Here is an 18,714-nt window from a genome sequence, read left to right as displayed (position 1 = left end):
CCCCGGGTCACCTTGTGCCCGTGTACCTCCTCTGCCCCCTCTGGAAGTATCCTGTACCCTTTGTGCCTGGTCTCTCCCTGTGCTCACTGTACCTCCTCTGCTCCCTCCCTGCAGCATCTTCTCCCATTGATTTATCTGTGCTACCTTTCTCACCTCCGACAGTGCCCCACACCACCCTGTGAAGCTCTTGCCACTTCATCCCCTACCACATTGGCATGGAAATGTCATCACGCTGGCTATGGTGGTTTGTTGGTACGACGGGGGTTCATAACACGAGGAATATCTGTACTATAAATAGTAAAATCCATTGTCTTGCTATGCAGAACAAGAGACAGTGGAAGAACTATTTCATTTTATTTAAAATTACGGTTGCGGCATCACAGAAAAGTAGCAGTCAAACAATAAGTTAACATTGAAACACTAGCTATGAATTTCTGTGACATTTACATAAACCAATGCGATTTTTCAGGAGCAAGAAGATATTCCGATAAATTCAAGCTACACTGAATGACTCACCCAATTATCACAAAAAGGAAAAAAAAAAAGCTATACAACAGAAAAAAAATTCTTTACTTATTAAAAGCTTTGCATATAAAAAAAAATTACAACGTACAGAAAATAAACCCCTGCCTTGATTAATATACAATTTAATGTTTTATTACAGCATCTATGTACAAAAGAGCATATGTACAATGCAAGAGAAGTATATAAACCAATTTATTCTGCTACTGGCAGCCAATATAGTTTAGGAGGTAGCTTTATTTGACAAAATAAACTGAAGCTATACATCCCATCCTTGCGCTCTATCAAATAATTTATAATACAAAGATACAAAAATATGCTCACTATATACAGCTTAATTTGTAAAACTTCAATCTAGCTTCACTGTCAAGACCGGGAATGTCTCTAGAGAAGAAACATTAAAAAAAAATAATGGTGGCAAGGAATCAGAAATGACAAATTGTGCTTTTGTGAGTACAACAATTAACATTTAACAATACTAAAGACAGCTGACAACACAATACTACTTACTACCCATTATTCAGAAGGTACACAGTAAAAAGAAAGACTATTGTTTAATGAATTATGCATTTGTGAGTTACACATCTCATTTTTTTAAGGTTTAAAAAAAGAAAAAAATATATAATCCTAAAATCAAGTGCTCTTTATCAGTAATTCCAGATTGGACATATCAAATTTTATTTTGCTGAAAAATATTTTTGTTATAAAAATATGGTACTGATTTCGTTTTTTTTTTCTATTTTTCATATTTAAAGCACAAATTAATCTTAAGGATTTAGTAAAATGTCTGCAATCTATGGATTTAAAAAGTACAGTTGTGTGATAAAAGTTGGTAGATGGCACAAAGCTTATAAAACAAAACAAAAAAAAGCCATAGTCATATTTTCAACACTGATGATAAAAAAGAGAAAGCTTTCCAGGACAATTTTCGCAACAGGTTGTTAGGTCGTAGCGAACAACAAGTGGTTAATATTGACCACATACAAGCTCTAGACCTGGTTATATTTATTTGTTCATAGTATTACATACTGGAATATCATTGTGAGCAGAAACCTTTGTGCTCAAGATGTTTGAAAACCATTTAAAAGGTAATGTTGAATTTTTTGTTGCTATATTATAAGCTTAAAAAAAAAAATTGCTAAAGAGAACCTGGAATAATACCCGAAATACTATGGACAGGCCAAAAAGGTGGCAATTCAGATTTAAAACCATACATTTAAAGAAAACCCAAGGCAAGGGGAAAAAGTGGAGTTTTACTTACCTGGGACTTTTTTTCCAGCCCCCCTGCAGTCTATCAGGCCCCTCTGAGTCCTCACAGTGCACCCTGTTGCGCCACTGCCCCCTCCGAAAGCTTGCCAACTGTGCATGCATGACCCTGTCATGCACCTCCTTGATTGTGCTCTAGTAGCATTCTGAGCATGTGCAGTTTAAACCTTACAAACTTTGCATGAGCAGGATTGAGGAGGCACTCATGTGCAGTACCCTGTAACTATTCTAGTTGGCAATCTCTCAAAGGGTGCAGCAGCACAAGAGAGGGGACCAGGAGGAAACTGAGGGACCTGACAGACTGGGGACGTTGGAAGAAACCCCAGTTAAGTAAAATTCCACTTTCCTCCCCCACCTCCGGTATCCTTTTAAAACTAGTGAACAATTAACACTGGAAAAACTGGTGAATGGTGACAATCAAGTTGACAGACTGCCTTAGGGCTTAGCCACTCTGCAGAACGCTTTCGGATCAGTTTTTGTTTTAAAACATGCTCCCATTGACTTGCATTACTTGCCCAAATTTCCCCCAAAAATCGTAATTGCGCCGATTTTAATGCAAGTCACTGGGAGTGTGTTTTTAAAAAGAAAAACTGATCGAAAGCGATCTGCAGTGTGGCTCAGTCCTAAGGCTGGTTGTTAGAATGTAACAAGCAAGATGTGCTTGCTGCTCTAAATACTGACTAAGCATGCCAGTTAAAAAGGTATCTTAGGTAAAATATTAAGTTAAAGAAAAAAAACTTTATTTATTAGCATATTCCCAACCAACTCAAGAACTAGGGATGGCCCAGCCTTAGGGCTCTTTCACATTAGGGCAGATTTTCTGCGTTTCAACGCAAAGGGTAAAGTTTGCGTTACCCAAGGTGAAATGAAAGTCCATAGACTTTCATTTTAGCTTTCACATATAACGCAGCCTTTTTGTGTGTTGCGTTACACTGCACCCAGGCGCAGTTTTTCAGCCAACGCTAGCTTTATGCGTTACAATGTTAGTCAATGTAAAACTCACACTATGCGCGTTTTCAATCCGTTAACGCAGGCAATCAGTCCCAGAATGCAACAGAGGAACAATGTAGAAAGTTGAAAACTAAAAGAAAAAAAAATTACCTGCGTTTTTCTATGTGCTGTAACGGATTGAAAACGGATTAAAAACGCACACTCACTGCAGTGCAACGCATATCAAAACGCATTAAAACGCATACAACAAAACGTATGCTTTGAGCGTTCTTCAACGCAAGCTCTGATGTGAAAGAGCCCTTAGAGAACTCATGGAGAAGCACATGATCAGTTTGATCAGCTGATAGATTTGTAAGCCTCTGATTTTCTAACTGATCATGTGCTTCTCCATGAGTTCTCCAAGGCTGGGCCATCTCTACTCAAGACATATGTATAAAAACACTGTGCACAGTGCAGGTAATAAAATACACAACACAAGTGCGCTGCATCTTAAAACAACCAGATAATAGTTGTAAAATATACTAGAATATTTCAGTTAAATTCCATCCCATATAAGAAAAGCCATCAGTAGGAGGGCAGATTTACTAAATGCAACTCCAGACATCTCCATTGGTGAAATACAGTCTATTAAAAAGGTACTTTAACCTTAGATTAAATTTCACTCCAATCGGAGGCTGATACCCCCTTTCCCACGAGAAATTTGGGGAGACTTTTTTTTATTGTAAAAACTCACTGATTCTCTTTAAAAGGTGTCCAGTTTAGTTTGTAGAGCACACAAAGTTCCAGTAATTTATTGTCCTCAAAATGATTGTCAAATTTCACCCAGTAATTTTGTTCTTTCCACAGCCTATTCTTATAAGCTCTGACATATCTGACCATAAATCTCCCATATGCGGATAGAATTCTTAGATGCTACACACACTTCTTAGAAATGCTTATTTTTGATTTGCTACCAATAATTGAATTTTTTTAAAATGTTTAAATCTTCTTAATGACCAAAGATGTGGTATAAATTTGACTTTGAATAGTCTCAACAAAAACAATAATGTGGACTTGACTATTCGCTGAAGTACAGCCGAAGCATCAGTCACACCATGCAAACATTTAAGCCCAACTCTAGCTAAAGTTTTCATTTTAGGTTTGGACAAAACAGAACAAAAAAAGTTACATTATTTTTTACTTGGTTGGGGGGCTTTATTGCGGTCATCCTTATTGGCTAGAATTTTCCTTACTTCATGTCCAGAAACGAAGTATGAAATTTTCTAGTAGCAAAGGAATTCACAGTAAAGATTTTTTTTTTTTTTAAACAGTGGGGTGGAAATAAACACTGTACAATGTTTTTACTTCTGTCATCCACCTCTCCACCTTGTAACAAGGGTCAAAATCCAAGACCATGGTATCACAGAAAAGAAAGTGAGGGGGAACACCTCTTAACAGAATAGCAGAGACAAACTAGCAGAGATGCTTCCCCCCATCTCCACTCTATCCAAAACTGTTAAAATAAAAACACATTGCCGGCTGTTGGGCTTTAAATGTGACTCACACGTGTGTGTGTAGCAACTCCTGGCCTTAGTCGTGACATTACAATAAAACTTCAAAAATATTTGTGACCAAAAACCTTATAGCATACAAGAGGAAACCATATTAGTGCAGTACTAAGCAGCAAGGGTATTTAGCTTATACAGAACGGTCCACCTGTCTAGAAAGTGGTCTGGTCTTCAACAGGAACACTATACTGGCAAGGCATTGATGGTTGGCTTTACTGGACTGGTACTGACTGCTGGTGCTAGGTTTGCATTGTCACTTAATGCAGCCTTTGCCGGGTCAATGCTGGTCTGATCCTACTTGCCTTTGTTGGTTTCTGGTTTGGCATTGCTAGACTGTGACTGTTACACTATGCAATCCTAATATGCTTGGGATCTCTCGTGAAAAGACAAAACTAGGCAAAGGAGACATGACCTGCACAACTATACCAACTAAGTCACAGCACAGAGTTTGGAACAAAATGGGTCTGTCACTTCTGAATTCTTCAACAGATAAAACATATTTACCTTTCTTCGGTTTATAGTATATGAGATGGGAAAAATATCCCTTTAAGACTCTATAGCAAGTTGTTCCAAATATCAATGTGTATAAGATACCTTGATGTGCAAAAATTATTGTGTTACCAAAGCTAGTACCCATGACAGTTCTCCAGTTGCGTGCCTATGCTCGTCTCAGGACTGCTGGCCAGTTTGGTTAAAAATTCCATCATAGAGAACTCTATAATGAAAACAGATGCCACAGCTCATCAAAAGTCTGGCAAGCTCTCGATACTCCTAACCTACTACAACCAACCAAGGTGCATCCAACAACCAACAGAAGTGGACAACTGTTTACGCTTTAGCATAACTCTCTATACTACGGTTACATGTTGGCTTCAGAAAACCATAAAAACAGAGCACACAGCTGAGAGTGGGAAAGCAAGAAATAGCTGGGTATACAAGACCTTCATCAAAAGACATTCTCTCAAATACCTACATTTGCGTATGTGAGGCATAGGCAACATTTAGAGATGGTATAACAAAGAAAACACAAAAAACATACATATAATTTCATAGATTAGAACAAAAACATTTTCAGTTACAATTTTGGTTTACAAGTTATTTTTCATCAAGACAGTCTTAAGCCTTTTGTCTTTCTCAGAGGCATAACTGTTCAGAGTTTCCCCAACTCAGCACATTGCCCCATAGACAACAAAGGGTTTTGTCTGAGTCCTGAAGTCCATTGTCCACTTCCCTTCTTAGTGACAAGTTTGCAAAAGTGCTCCCTTTGCTGTTGGGCCTTTTAATGAATTGTGCTCCATCGTCACCACTACAGTCCTTCAGATTCAAGTTCAACAAGTGTCTCAGTCTTTCATCCTTGGTATATTATATGCATAACGAACCAGAGGAAAGCCACGGCTCTGATAAAAGCAAGCCCGGCCACAGGCTTGTACCTGGTCAGAACTGTCCGACACAAAGGAATCCTCTTCGTCTGCACAATCTGAGTGGGCAGACTGAGTTCCAAAGTCTGACCAATAGTTTTCAGACCGATGGCAGGGCACAACTGCTAATGTAGGGCAGCTGTGCGACTTTATTAAGTGTTTACAAGGTAAAGGATTCTTTAAAAGTACAGTCTCACAGTAATCACACACTGCAAAGTTACCTTGTAGGTGTGAATACATTCCAAAGTCATAATAAAAATCTTGCGTCACACAGCCCCTCTGGGCATTGGTTGCAACTGCAACAGAACCGCTTCTCTTGGTCAAGTGCCACCTCAAGAGCTTCCAGTCTTCCTTGAACTTTGGATTGAAAAATACATACAGCACTGGGTTGAGACATGCTGGCAATGGAAAAAATATCAAAGTCACAGATTTCATGATTTCCGGAGTAATTGAAATTGCTGTGATAAGAGGAGCAAAAGAGAAGAAGGCAACAGGACAAAAGAAGATGCAGTTGGTGAAGATCAGCCAAGCAACATGTTTAATCATGCTGGACTCTGCATTTTCTGAGAGGTCTTCCTTGTCCATTGTGCAGTACAGCTTTGTGTAGGTTATAACCATGACCAAAAATGCCAGCGAGTTGAGGAGGACAAGGGTAACTGTAAAGCCCAAGGATGGCGTTTCTCCTGTTGGGAAAGGCAGACAGAGAGGAGAGGAAGAAAACTCTCCAACATGAAATAATGGCAAGCATCCAGCTGCTATGGCAAGGAACAAAGCAAGAATTGATGCAATCTGAAATTTCCTTAAATGCTGGCTCTTTTCCTTCTTAATGATATCCCTTGCAGACAAGCTTCGCTCGACGGCTGCCAAGGTCAAGAAAAAAATGGCACTTTCTGAAGAGAAAATTGCTAGGAACCCAGCCACTTTGCATCCACTGCCAGTTTCCCACCAGATGCCAAACTCCGCAAACTGTCCCCAGGAGACAGTGTCCAGGACTGTCAGAATGCCAGTGTAAATGCCCATGAAGAGATTGGAAATAGAAATGAGACCAATGAAGAGCTTTGAGGAGGTCAGCGGAGAGCAGGAAGCAAACATGGTCAAGATGACAACGATGTTGAAAATCAATGCTAAGAGGAATATGAACCACACAGTGAGCCGAATCATCCAGCTGCCAAGCAAGTACTCACAGGGTTTAAAAGCACCTGGGGAAAAAAAAAAAGTATAATTGCATTATCTGTGAACAAAATAAAGAACAGAGTATATTTTTTATAATACAATGCATCATATTATAAGTGGCATTCTTTATTAACTTAAGTTAAAGGACTTCCGAGGTAAGCAATGACATGTATTTCTACTTACCCAGGGCTTCTTCCAGCCCCCAGAAGTCATTTGTGTCCCTCGCTGCAGTTCCGGTCTTCTCCAGGGGTCCCGCTGACAGCCTCAAAGGATCGCCGCCCCCTGATGGATCGGCACCTTCTGTGCATGCACCCACGGACGTGGCCATGTCACCGGAAGCATACTGGCACAGCCGCACACATGCCCGTCTATACACAGGGAACCATGTATGCAGATTGCGGCAGATGCAATCAGGTAAAGTACAGTGGACTGGGCACTGGGGGGTGGGGGGGGGGGGGAGGGGGACAGCAGTGGGCCTATTCTAGATAGATTTCACCATAAAATCGTTCAGGAAACAGCCTGCAGTGTACAGGCAGTGGTGATAGGAATCCCGGCTCTTCTCTGAGAATCGGCTCTTCTGAATCGGCTCCCATTAAAGAGCCGGCTCTTACGGCTCTGAATCGGCTCTTCATGAAATATCACTAGACATCACTCAGAATCGGAGTAAAAGCCCCGCCCCGTCTCCATGGCAACTCCAGACTGTCACTGGGGCAATCCCTCCTGCTACTGCTCTGCTCCGCCCCATACACTCCTACAAGCTGCAAGAGGAGGACTACATCTCCCAGCATGCCTCAGCGCCCTTTATTAACAGCAAATCAGAGCTGTGTGGGGCGGCTGAGGCATCGGCTCTTTCAAAACCGAGAACCGGCTCTTGTCGTTCGCAGCAAAGAGCCGGCTCTTAGAGCCGGCTCGTTCGCGAACGACCCATCACTAACGGGCAGGCAACAGATGTCTCTCTGATCAAATCTGATTGGAGAGAGATCAGTCTCTTGGTCGATCTGCCCATACATAGTCATGCGGAAGGGAGGTCAGTGCTCATTTCCTGCATGCCTACTGTGCACTGCTCTCCTATTTTCGGTCACTGCCGATCTGCAGGTGTGTTGGGGATGGGGAGCCAGAAGGACGCTACATACCCTCACCAACACCAATGGCCTATATGGGGGAGGGTGCACCTTTAGTTACCTATACTGCGGGTGGCTATCTATACTGTGGGGTCACCTGGGCTACCTATACTGGGGATGGCTACCTATACTGGGGGGTGGGGGAACCTTTGGCTACCTATTATAATGGGAGAAGTGGCCTCAGATGAGGAGGGGGGGGCACAAATTAAGTACTGCTTAGCAGCACCCCTGTTACTTATCTACAGTATATGAAAACCAGTACAAATCATACACCACCTTAAAGGATACCTTAGTCCTAACTAAAATCTAAAAGTGATGCTCTATGTGTGCGTGTGTGGGGAGGGGCTTTATTCCTCCGGTTCTCATTGCCTTGGTCGGAGCTGTCGGCACCATTTGAGCTGGACATACTGTGCTGCACATCTGCTCGATGTACCCAGGTCACACAAGAGGATATTCTGCGCATGTCCAGGTCAAAGGGCGTTGACCGCTTCGACCAGCACCATAAGAACTGGAGGAAAGTGGGCAAATTGAGGCAGAGGCCGGGCCACGGGAGGTGCGGTAAGCCTATGCGCACCTCCTCCACACACACAGGGCAGCATTTTTCGATTTTATAGGCCATACACTTATAGACTTGCAGCAGATTCGACCATCAGATAGATTCCTGTCAGGGTTCTGTCAGATGCCTGTCAAGTCGAATCTATCTGAATGTGTGCCACACACTAGGAACAGATTTCCAATAGATTTAATTCACTAGGAACAGATTTCCAATAGATTTCAGAATGAAATCTATTGGAAATCTATCTAAATGCATTATTGGACCATTAGATCCAATGCAGCTCTATGGGCCATCGATCTGATCTCCAATCGATTGATTCCATAGAATCGATCAATGGCTGAAATCGACCAGTGTATGGGCATTTTGAAGTATCCTTTAAACAGAGATTAAAAAGTCTAACAATTACCTGTGGATGGATTGCAGTGGACCACAGTCTGCACATGATCTTTATCATCTTCAGTGATCATATAATCTTCTATGGCTCCTGTACAACAAGAAAACATATTCAAATTCCCGTGGAATGCTGGTAAAAAAAGCATGTGTAAACAGTTTTGTAAAAGTTAAAAATAACAGCATGACGTGTGTGTGTACGTGTGCGTATACGTGTGCGTGTGCTTTGCTTTAAGATTATATAAGTTTATAATTAACTGATCTATTTTGTTTGTCTACAGTGTATATTTGTAAGATGAAATCACATTGCTTTGTATGGATAACTGAACATTAGCTCTATTTGCAAGGCTATATCAAATAATTGCCTTACTTTGTTGCCATATATGCCCATCTGCTCTTTCACTTAACCTCCTTTTTGCCTTATCCAGTCCTTTTCCCTGTGAACAGCATACCTTTCTCATGTTCCAACAATAATTTCTGATACTTGGACCCATCATCTTCAGTCGCTGAGCTTGCATAAGAGTCGCATGCAGAAAAAGCACAGCACTGGTAAGCGTACGGGACAGACACTGACCTGAAAAACAGACAGGAATTTGTAGTCAAGAAGGAGATCATCATAAAATATCGAGCTGTTACAGACACATTCTGCAGATATGAACTACAAGGCCAACATGCCACAGCTGACAACAGAACACTGACACCAAGGACAAAAAAACCATCATGGTCACGCATTCATGGATTACAGCCTTCAATGGAAAAAAAAAAAAAAACACTCATCCATGTCTTCAGCCAGGGAGAAAAAATATTTAAAGGAGAATTTACATCTAGACCAGCACCACAATTCCAAAGTACTTTTAAAAACAACAAATGTATGGGGTTGATTTTGTAAGAATCTCTCTATCAAACCTGACCTGGAATGGTTAGTTAACTACTTTGGCCTCCTGGACGTACTAGCTACGCCCAGGAGGCCATGTGCGCGGCCGATCGCGCGCGTACACGCGCGCTCCCGGCCCGCGGTTCGTTAGCTAGGCAATCAGTGAATCTGGCTACGGTGCCCGATCACTGATTCCTCTCCCCCGCAGAAAAAGCGACAGCTTCTCTCAGAAGCTTCGCTTTTTCTGGCTGTTGCGTCCCTCTAAGCGTATGTTACGCTTAGAGTGACGTCATGAAAACAAACTCACATTTACAATATAAAACTGCTGTTTACATCCCACCTTCCCAAAACTACCCAAATAAAATGCTTATTATAAAAACAAAAATAACATTACAATAAAAAAAAAAAAAAAAAAACACGTAACTATTTACCTAAGGGTCTAAACTTTTTAAATATCAATGTAAAGATGAAATATTTCTATTTTTTTTTATTTTAAACTTGTAAATCGTAATAGATGCAAAATGGAAAAAATGCACCTTTATTTCCAAATAAAATATTGTCGCCATACATTGCGATAGGGACATAATTTTAACGGTGTAATAACCGGGACATATGGGCAAATACAACACATGAGTTTTAATTATGGAGGCATGTATTATTTTAAAACTAGAATGGCTGAAAACTGAGAAATAATGATTTTTTTCTGTTTTTTTCTTATTCTTCCTGTTAAAATGCATTTACAGTAAAGTGGCTCTTAGCAAAATGTACCACCCAAAGAAAGCCTAATTGGTGGCGGAAAAAACAAGATATAGATCAGTTCATTGTGATAAGTAGTGATAAAGTTATAGGCTAATGAATGGGAGGTAAAAATTGCTCGGATGCGTAAAGTGAAAACGACTGAAGGCTGAAGTGGTTAAAGGGAATCTGGGTGATATGGATTCTGCCCTATTGACTTCCTTTAAAAAGAATTTAAGTTGCTTGGCTGTCCTCTTGATCCTGGGCCTTTAACACTTTTAGCCAAAAACCGTGAACAAGCATGCAGATCAGATACACTCAACTGACTAGACTTGCCACATGCTTGTTTTAGGTGTGTGATTCAAACACTACTGATGTCAGAATGAGCAACAAGACTGCCAGGCAACTGGTACAGGTTAAAAGGAAAACTACATGGCAGCCTCCATATCAGTCTCACCTTGTGTTCCCTTGAAAAAACAAAATAAAAACTAATTACAGTGCATGGTCAGTTCTACAACAGGGGAATGCTAAAAGCTGTGTACACACACTTTAGATTCTGCTTATATGAAAATCTGAACTAGGGTACAGGTGTCCCCCAATGTTTTTGGCCTTCAATGAAACAAATTGCTTGGTCCCCAGATGTTTACGGTTCACTGCATGTTTTAAGTAAAATTCCCAGAGTTTGGTGCCACTGGCTCATCTACTCTGTTTCTGGCCAGCATTTTTGTTCAGAGATCTTCCCAAAACTGCTGCCCAAAATAATCTGTAAAGATGGTTTTGGGTGACACGTTAAAGTGCCTATGTAGCTTTAACTGATAAAGTGCATATTTACCAACAGCAAATCTTAGCTCCAACCCTCAATGTCACTGCTGTGAAATTGTCTGATCCTTTTCTGCTACTCAATTACATTCACTGACCCCAGGACCCCACTCAGCATTAGAAGAAAACATGGTCTATATGTTCTAACAACACAGCTATTTGCTGCTCGAAATATTTTGTCTGGGAAAGTTTTGATCTGAGACAGAAAGGCCTCGTTCACAATGCTGAATTGCGTTGAAGAAAAATTCTGCATGGCGACTTCCTGCTAGTACAATTCTTTGGGCCTATTCACAGTATACTGCTTTGTAACAGATTGCATTATTCTATCTAGCATGCAGGCTTTAGATTTGTCTATGTTTAGTCTCCATTGCAGTTCACATTCGTTATAATACAGGTGTTATGCAACTGACCACTGTGAACCTAGCCAAATTGCATAGAACTGATCATACAATTCAACTTACGAAGTTCTCAGCGTGGTTTCCTGCAAAGAACTACAACTAATTAATAGTAATCACTTACTGGAGTTTAAGAAAGTCCTTCGCTAACAGCGATTCTCTAAAGGTGGGATTGCCCGTGAGCTTCAGTTGGACCAGCCCATGCAAACCTCCAGCTGGAAATGTGGACAGTTCATTAAAACTCAGGTCCCTGGAAATCAAAGCAAAGTCAGCAGATGAGAAGCAGAGCAGCAACTGGTAAAAGCAAAACAAGGCACAACCAACCTTTCAGGGCCCGTTTCCACTTGAGGGGAATACACAGAGTTTACTCGCATTTTGAGTCGCACAAGGAAATGCTGCCTATTCCAGCAATAGCATTCTGTCTGAATCGCATGCTGGTGTGATTCTGGATGGCATGCAGCAGTTTATAGTTTCACGAATCCGAATCCCTATAGCAGTGTGTGGCATGGCTACAGTAATTTGGATGTGCATTCGCATCTCTGCAAGTGCTGGTGTGCATCCCACAAGCAGCAGGCCAGCTCAGTGGAAACCAGCCCTAAAGGCTCGTACACACGTCGTACTAAAGGCAACGATGGATCCGTCGTCACCTCCCGCTGGGCGGGTTTTCAGCAGACAGTACAGCGTGTGTACAGTATGTCGGCGGACTGATAAGGCTGTTTCTGAACGATCCGCTGGGCGGATCGTTCAGAAACAGCCTTATCAGTCTGCAGACAGACTGTACACATGCTGTACTGTCGCTGGAACGCCCACCCAGCGGGAAGGTCTGATGGACCCATAGTTCCCTTTAGTACAGCGTGTGTACGAGCCTTAAAGCAAATCCAGATAAAGTGTATAAAAGAATAATAAATCCAAACAGATAGCGCTACACAGCTTGTGCTTCTATTAGAGAGCAAAATAAAGTTCACTCTTCCACCTCTAGCACTCAAAGTCCATATTAGTGTACTTCAAAGCACCACAGTGTCCGTACAATATTCCAGACAGTAGATTTCGTTGACTTCCAGTGATCACCTCCACCACACCCCTTTGACAGGGAACGTTAGACGTTGACCCTGAAATTATAGGGGTCTGCAGCCATTTAGGGGCAATCAAAAGGCCTCCCCTCTACCTGTATACGTATCTCTAGTCACCTAAGTCACGTTCTTGCTTTTCATGCACCAATGACCTCAAATAGAAAGCATACTGCTCTCCATAGTGTAAAACCTGCTCTCCATAGTGTAAAACCATAACAAACTATTTAAAAATATAGGTGTAAACTCACTTTCAAATCTTGTAAAACCAGCAGGAGTTGTTTCAGGCTCTTCCCCACTCTTGGGCCACTGGACTGGCCCTCATTACATGTTGCTGTATAGAACACCTGAACCAAGCTGCACCACGCTGTCTCTCCCTCAGTTCAGTGTTAAGCTTCAACAAGGGAGGAGCTTAAACAAGGAAATGAGGCAAAGAGTATGGAGTGGCTTGGTTCAGGTGTTCTAAATAGCAGCGTATAATGAGAGCCTGTCCAGAGGCCCATGAGCTGAGGAGAGCACAATAAAACTTATGCTGGTTTTACAAGATTTAAATAGAAACTGTAACCAAGAAATTAACGTCATCCCAATCAGTAGCTGATACCCCCTTTCCCATGAGAAATCTATTCCTTTTCACAAACATCGGGGGGCTCTGTATGGTGGATATTGTGGTGAAATCCCTCCCACAGTGTGATGTCAGGACCATGGTTCTGACATGTGGGGGAGCCTTGTTGCATTGCTGTTTACAGCCGTTTCCAACTGCCAAAAAAGCAAGCAGCATCTCCTTCCACTGGCATCACCTGTCAGCAGTAAAAAGGTCACCATGTGGTAAATCTGAGAATGTATATCAGAGAGAGGAAATATTTTACAATTGGCAAACACTGACTGAATCATTTATACATTATTGTAAAGATGAAGCACTTTTTATTACATTATTTTCACTGGAGTTCCTCTTTAAAATCGGGAGTGTACACCTAAATAAAGTTTGTTGTTTTACTCTATGGAAAGCGGTATGGTTTCTATCTAATGTGATTGGTCAGTGAAAAACAAGACAGACTGAGAAGGTGACCAGGGATACGTATAAAGGTAGAGGGGAGGCCTATTTGATTGCCCTGAAGTGCAGTAGACCCCTATAATTTCAGGGTCAACATCTATCGGTAAATTGCCGATTACAGGGTGTGGTGGAGGTGGTCACTGGAAGTCAAGGGAATCCGCTGTCTGGTATACTGTTTGGACACTGTGGTGCTTTGAATTACACCAGAGGTACCCACACTTTTTCGTCTTATAAACTACTTTAAAAAAAAATTGTTCAAATGATCAACCCTTGTACAATTTTAGGAGCACATTTATATATACAGAATGGAAACCGTAGTGGGGTGGGGATCTACTATGAAGTCCTTCGTGATCTACCTAATGGGCACAACTGAAGTACACTAATAAGGACTTTGAGTGGTAGAGTGAACTTCCGCATTTTGCTCTCCCATAGAAGCACACGCTGTGAAGCACCATCTATTTGGATTTATTGATTGCTATTTTTTTTTATAAGACGTGCACGATAACCCTGAACTTATGAATATATGTCAAGTGCAGTGCTTAATGGAATAGCAAATTGCATTAAGGTCGCCACTAATGATACAACTTTTTGAAAGAACCATCTCCGAACGATTCTTCGTATGGACGATTGGCATTGATAGTTTGGAACCACTAATGGACAAAAATCTCCTAACAAATCTAATCAGATTGACGGGATCAATCTGAAAATCGAATCATTTTCATGAATCTGATCGGATTGGTTAGGAGATTGTTTTTCCCATTAGTGGTCACAAAGGATCATTTCCCATTGTTTGAATGAAGAATCGTATGTAAAGGATTGTTCAGGAAATTGTATTGTTAGTGGCCACCTTTAAAGATATTACCTACAGTGAACATTTAGCAATTCTCAGTACTTGCAGAGATACCAGATGTAAAAAAGCAAAGGAGAAATGAGACCAGAGCTCCAAAGAATTCCGATTTATTATTATATAAATTAATTGATTGGACTGACTCAGGAAAGGTGTGGCTCACCAAGTAGAACACATCTCAGGCCATTCCAAACACTGACATGGACACAAAAGTTCTGATGATGCAATCACAAACAGCTGAGTCAGGCATCAAAGCACCAATGACTGTATAATGTGTGTTTGCAGCTTAAAGAGTACCCGAGGCGGTGTAGGATTTGGGGGAGGGGGGGGGGGGGGGGGGGGGGGGGAGAGGTGTCGTCACATGGGACATAAAGGCATGTGCCCTGCTGCAGGACATGCCTCTGTGCCACTCCCACATCACCCCCCCCCCCCCCCCCAAATTAGCGACAATGATAGTTGCTGTTCCAGAGTGTAAGGGAGGAGAGAGGTATTCCCTGCTTAAACGCACACTAGGGGTGTTGATGCAGGCCTTCCAAAGCTGACATTGGGCAGCTCTCCCCGGCCGCGCCTCCTGCAGCTGCTCTGAGAGCAGGCTCTTCCAGCGTCATGACCCCAGGGGTCACACAAACCAGAAGACTGCAGGCCAACGGAGTGGCGGCTATTTGATCTGGTCCGGGGCCCCTGGCCATCGTGTGAACCAATCGTGTGTTTTTAAACGTTTTCTTTCAGCTCTAGGACATGGCGGACAGGTGAGCGGTTAGGGAGGGACCCCTGTGGGAGGGATGCCTGCACGCGGCGGTCCTGCTAGCGACGCAATCTTGCGATGGCGTCCAACTGAAGCCTCCCACCTGAATGCTAATGGCTGCTAGATGTGGTATGGCAGGTAAAGGGTGTATGACAGTGCATCCTGATTGGCTGACGAGCACCTGCTGACCAATTTCAAATGTAGCTGGATGCATGTACTGCTGTGTTCTATTGCTTGTGTGTGTTGGCTATTTGATCTGCTCAGCCCACTGGATCAGGTAGCATTGTTTTTTTGTTTTTTTTTAATTTACAGCCCCACCTCGGGTTCCCTTTAACTACTCTAAGACTGCTCCACGCCAATGGGCGTGGAGCGGCGGCAGCGCCAGGACTGCCTAACCCCAATTGGCGTCAAGACCTGGGGCTGCAGTTTGCAGGACATTGCGCGCATCTGCTGCTCGGGGGCGGAGCTCCGCCCAGCCTTCAGTCTGAGTGGAGTTTGCTGCTCGGGAGAATGTTAGACGGCGAAACATCTTAACATGTAGTACAGCGCTGCGAACAGCAGCAGCGCTGTACTGGGGACAGCCGTGTGACACGGCTACAAGAGAGCGATCGGCTCACATAAGCAGAAGCCTATGACAGCCGATCGCCGTGATTGGCCGGCTGGGAGGAGGGAGGGGATTGGGAAAAAAAATAAAGGAAATAGTAAAAAAAAGTATTCAAAAAATAAGAACAAATATTTATTAAAAAAATAAATAAATAAACACAAGGGGGGCGATCAGACCCCACCAACAGAGAGCTCTGTTGGTGGGGAGAAAAGGGGGGTGGGAAATCACTCGTGTGCTGTGTTGTGCGGCTCTGCAGTTGGTCTTAAAGCTGCAGTGGCAAATTGTGAAAAAAAAACAGCCTGGTCTTTAGGGGGGTTTACCACTGTGGTCCTCAAGTGGTTAAGTAAGGTCTGTGGTATACATGAGAAGTAGGGAACTCTATTACATTTTGTGCCTTGAGTTGGGTCATAAATTGGAAAACTTAACATGCGAGCAACATATTTCTTTCCGGGCACCCGAGGTCTGTTTCCTTATCCCGTAACCACGGTTTATAACATCAGATTACTGCATTTACTTCTGTCAGTACTTCTGACATTTCTTATATCTCCACAAAAATCTTAAGCCAACTAAAATGCGCTTTCAAAGGACGCTTGTTGTTTTAATGTTAAATTACGTTGATTTCTGGCGATTACCCCGGGGGTCTATGATCTTATTAAATACTTTTAGAAGGTAAATCCTCTTAGCACACAATGAAAGGCAAGCATGGTAATTATAAAACAGGAGGAAAAAATAAACACAGCGTTCCTGACGGAAGGCAGAGATGGACTTACAGTTTGGAGATGGAAGTCAAGGTGGTGAAAGCATCGTTGTGAATACTGCGGATGGAATTTCTGCTCAGATCCCTGCGATAAGAACAAAACATACATATGCTATTAATCTGGGAAGAAAAAGATCTTATTTTAACTTAGAGACCAATTACTTCTGCTGGCTACACACAACACTTTTGCTGAGCAATTTTAGGCCAAACTTGTGTCAGATGACAGACAGCTGTCCTGGGGAAAGGATACAGAACCTGGACCAGGACCTACTGCAACTGCCCAGTTTCTTCCCATCTCCTAGCCACTGCTATGGGTTTAGACAGTTGCTTCAAGCACTGTAGGTATGGTAAAAGCAAGGACAGTTGCAGTTATTGGCAGTACTGAGGTCGATAAGTAAATATTTCTCAGGTTACAAAGGTGAGAGAGTTAGGAGGCCTTAAGGTAGCCATACACTGGTCGATTTGCCATCAGATTCGACCAACAGATATCCTAACTCTCTGATTGAATCTGATCAGAGAAGGATCGTATGGCTGCCTTTACTGCAAACAGATTGTGAATAGATTTCAGCCTGAAACCGTTCAGTCTGTGGTGGTGGTGCTGCCGCCGCTCTCCCCCTCCCCCCCCCCCCCCCCCCGGATACATTACCTGCTACCCCAGGTCTCTGCTGTCTTCTTCTCCGCTCTGGTCTCCGGCAGGCTTCACTTCTTCCTGTCTGGGGGAAGTTTAAACAGTAGTGAACCCTCTACTGTTTAAACTTCCTGCCGGGACAGGACGAAGTGAAGCCTGCCGAACCCGGAGACCAGCGCGGAGAAGAAGACAGCTGAGACCTGGGGAGTTGCGCCGGTGGAGCAGGTAATGTATTGCAGCTGTATTGCGTCGGTCGGGCACTCAAACGCCGCTAGCGACGCGCTCCCTACCCGCGGGCGATCGACGGTAATTTCCTGCACGGAGCGATCGACGGGATCGATCTATTTCGGGACGAAATAGATTGAAATTTAGCGTTAACGATTTGACAGCAGATTCTATCCCAGTGATCGAATCTGCTGTCGATTGGTGGGGAATCGGCCTAGTTTATGGCCAGCTTTAGGGATATGAAGCCTTCTAGGAATAAATTAGTTCAATGACAGCAGAGCTTCCTCATGTCGGTCAGGAGCCAATTTCATTGGCTCTTGACCTCGTGACTACTGTGAGCCGATCATAATAATCACAGGGCACAACAGGGAAGACACAGCTCTAGTCCTTAAAAGGACAACTGTAACAAGAGTGATATGGAGGCTGCCATATTTATTTCCTTTTAAGCAATACCAGTTGCCTGGTTATCCTGCTGATCCTTCTGTCTAATACTTTTAGCCATAGACCCTGAACAAGCATGCATCATATCAGGTGTTTTCAGATCTAACAAGATTAGCTGCATGCTTGTTTCTGGTGTTTTTCACACTACTGCAGCCACATAGATCAGGTGGACTGCCAGGCATCTAGTATTGTTTAAAAGGAAAAAAAATATATATATGTCAGCCTCCATAGCCCTCTTGCTTGTTGTCCTAAACTGAGCAGTATATGGATTTTTCCTTTAAAAATAGTAACAGTTGCCTGACTCCCCTGCTGATCCTGTGTCTCTAATACTTTTAGCCACAGCCCCTGAACAGGCATGCAGATCAGGTGCTCTGACTGAAATCAGACTGGATTAGCTGCATGTTTCTTTCAGGTGTGCAATTCAGCCACTACTGCAGCAAAAGAGATCATCAGGAGTGCCAAGCAACTACTATTGTTCAAAAGGAATCCCTCTCAGTTAAGGTTCCCTTTAATGCTGGATACACACGGTGCGTTCCCGCACTCGATGCGCCGCTCGATTCCCGTCGATTCGCAGCCACTCGA

General features: G+C 42.8%; 1 protein-coding gene across 2 annotated transcripts in view; it reads right to left on the bottom strand.

The window, feature by feature from the left end:
• Positions 1-337: 337 nt before the first annotated feature.
• Positions 338-18,714, bottom strand: part of LGR4 (leucine rich repeat containing G protein-coupled receptor 4) — a 155,812-nt gene continuing 137,435 nt past the window's right edge. For both annotated transcript variants that reach the window (XM_068261172.1, XM_068261173.1), the window contains 5 exons: positions 16,852-16,923; positions 11,892-12,017; positions 9,397-9,518; positions 8,961-9,038; positions 338-6,903 (listed from right to left, as the gene is read on the bottom strand). In XM_068261172.1, the coding sequence (XP_068117273.1) occupies positions 5,627-6,903; positions 8,961-9,038; positions 9,397-9,518; positions 11,892-12,017; positions 16,852-16,923 (1,675 nt within the window). In that variant the 3' untranslated portion in view covers positions 338-5,626. The remainder of the gene's footprint in view (positions 6,904-8,960; positions 9,039-9,396; positions 9,519-11,891; positions 12,018-16,851; positions 16,924-18,714) is intronic.

This window comes from Hyperolius riggenbachi, chromosome 11 (genome assembly GCF_040937935.1).
Source record: "Hyperolius riggenbachi isolate aHypRig1 chromosome 11, aHypRig1.pri, whole genome shotgun sequence".
Classification (NCBI taxonomy): Eukaryota; Metazoa; Chordata; class Amphibia; order Anura; family Hyperoliidae; genus Hyperolius; species Hyperolius riggenbachi.
Note: the sequence above shows the minus strand (reverse complement) of the source record. Positions and strands in the feature narration are given on the sequence as shown.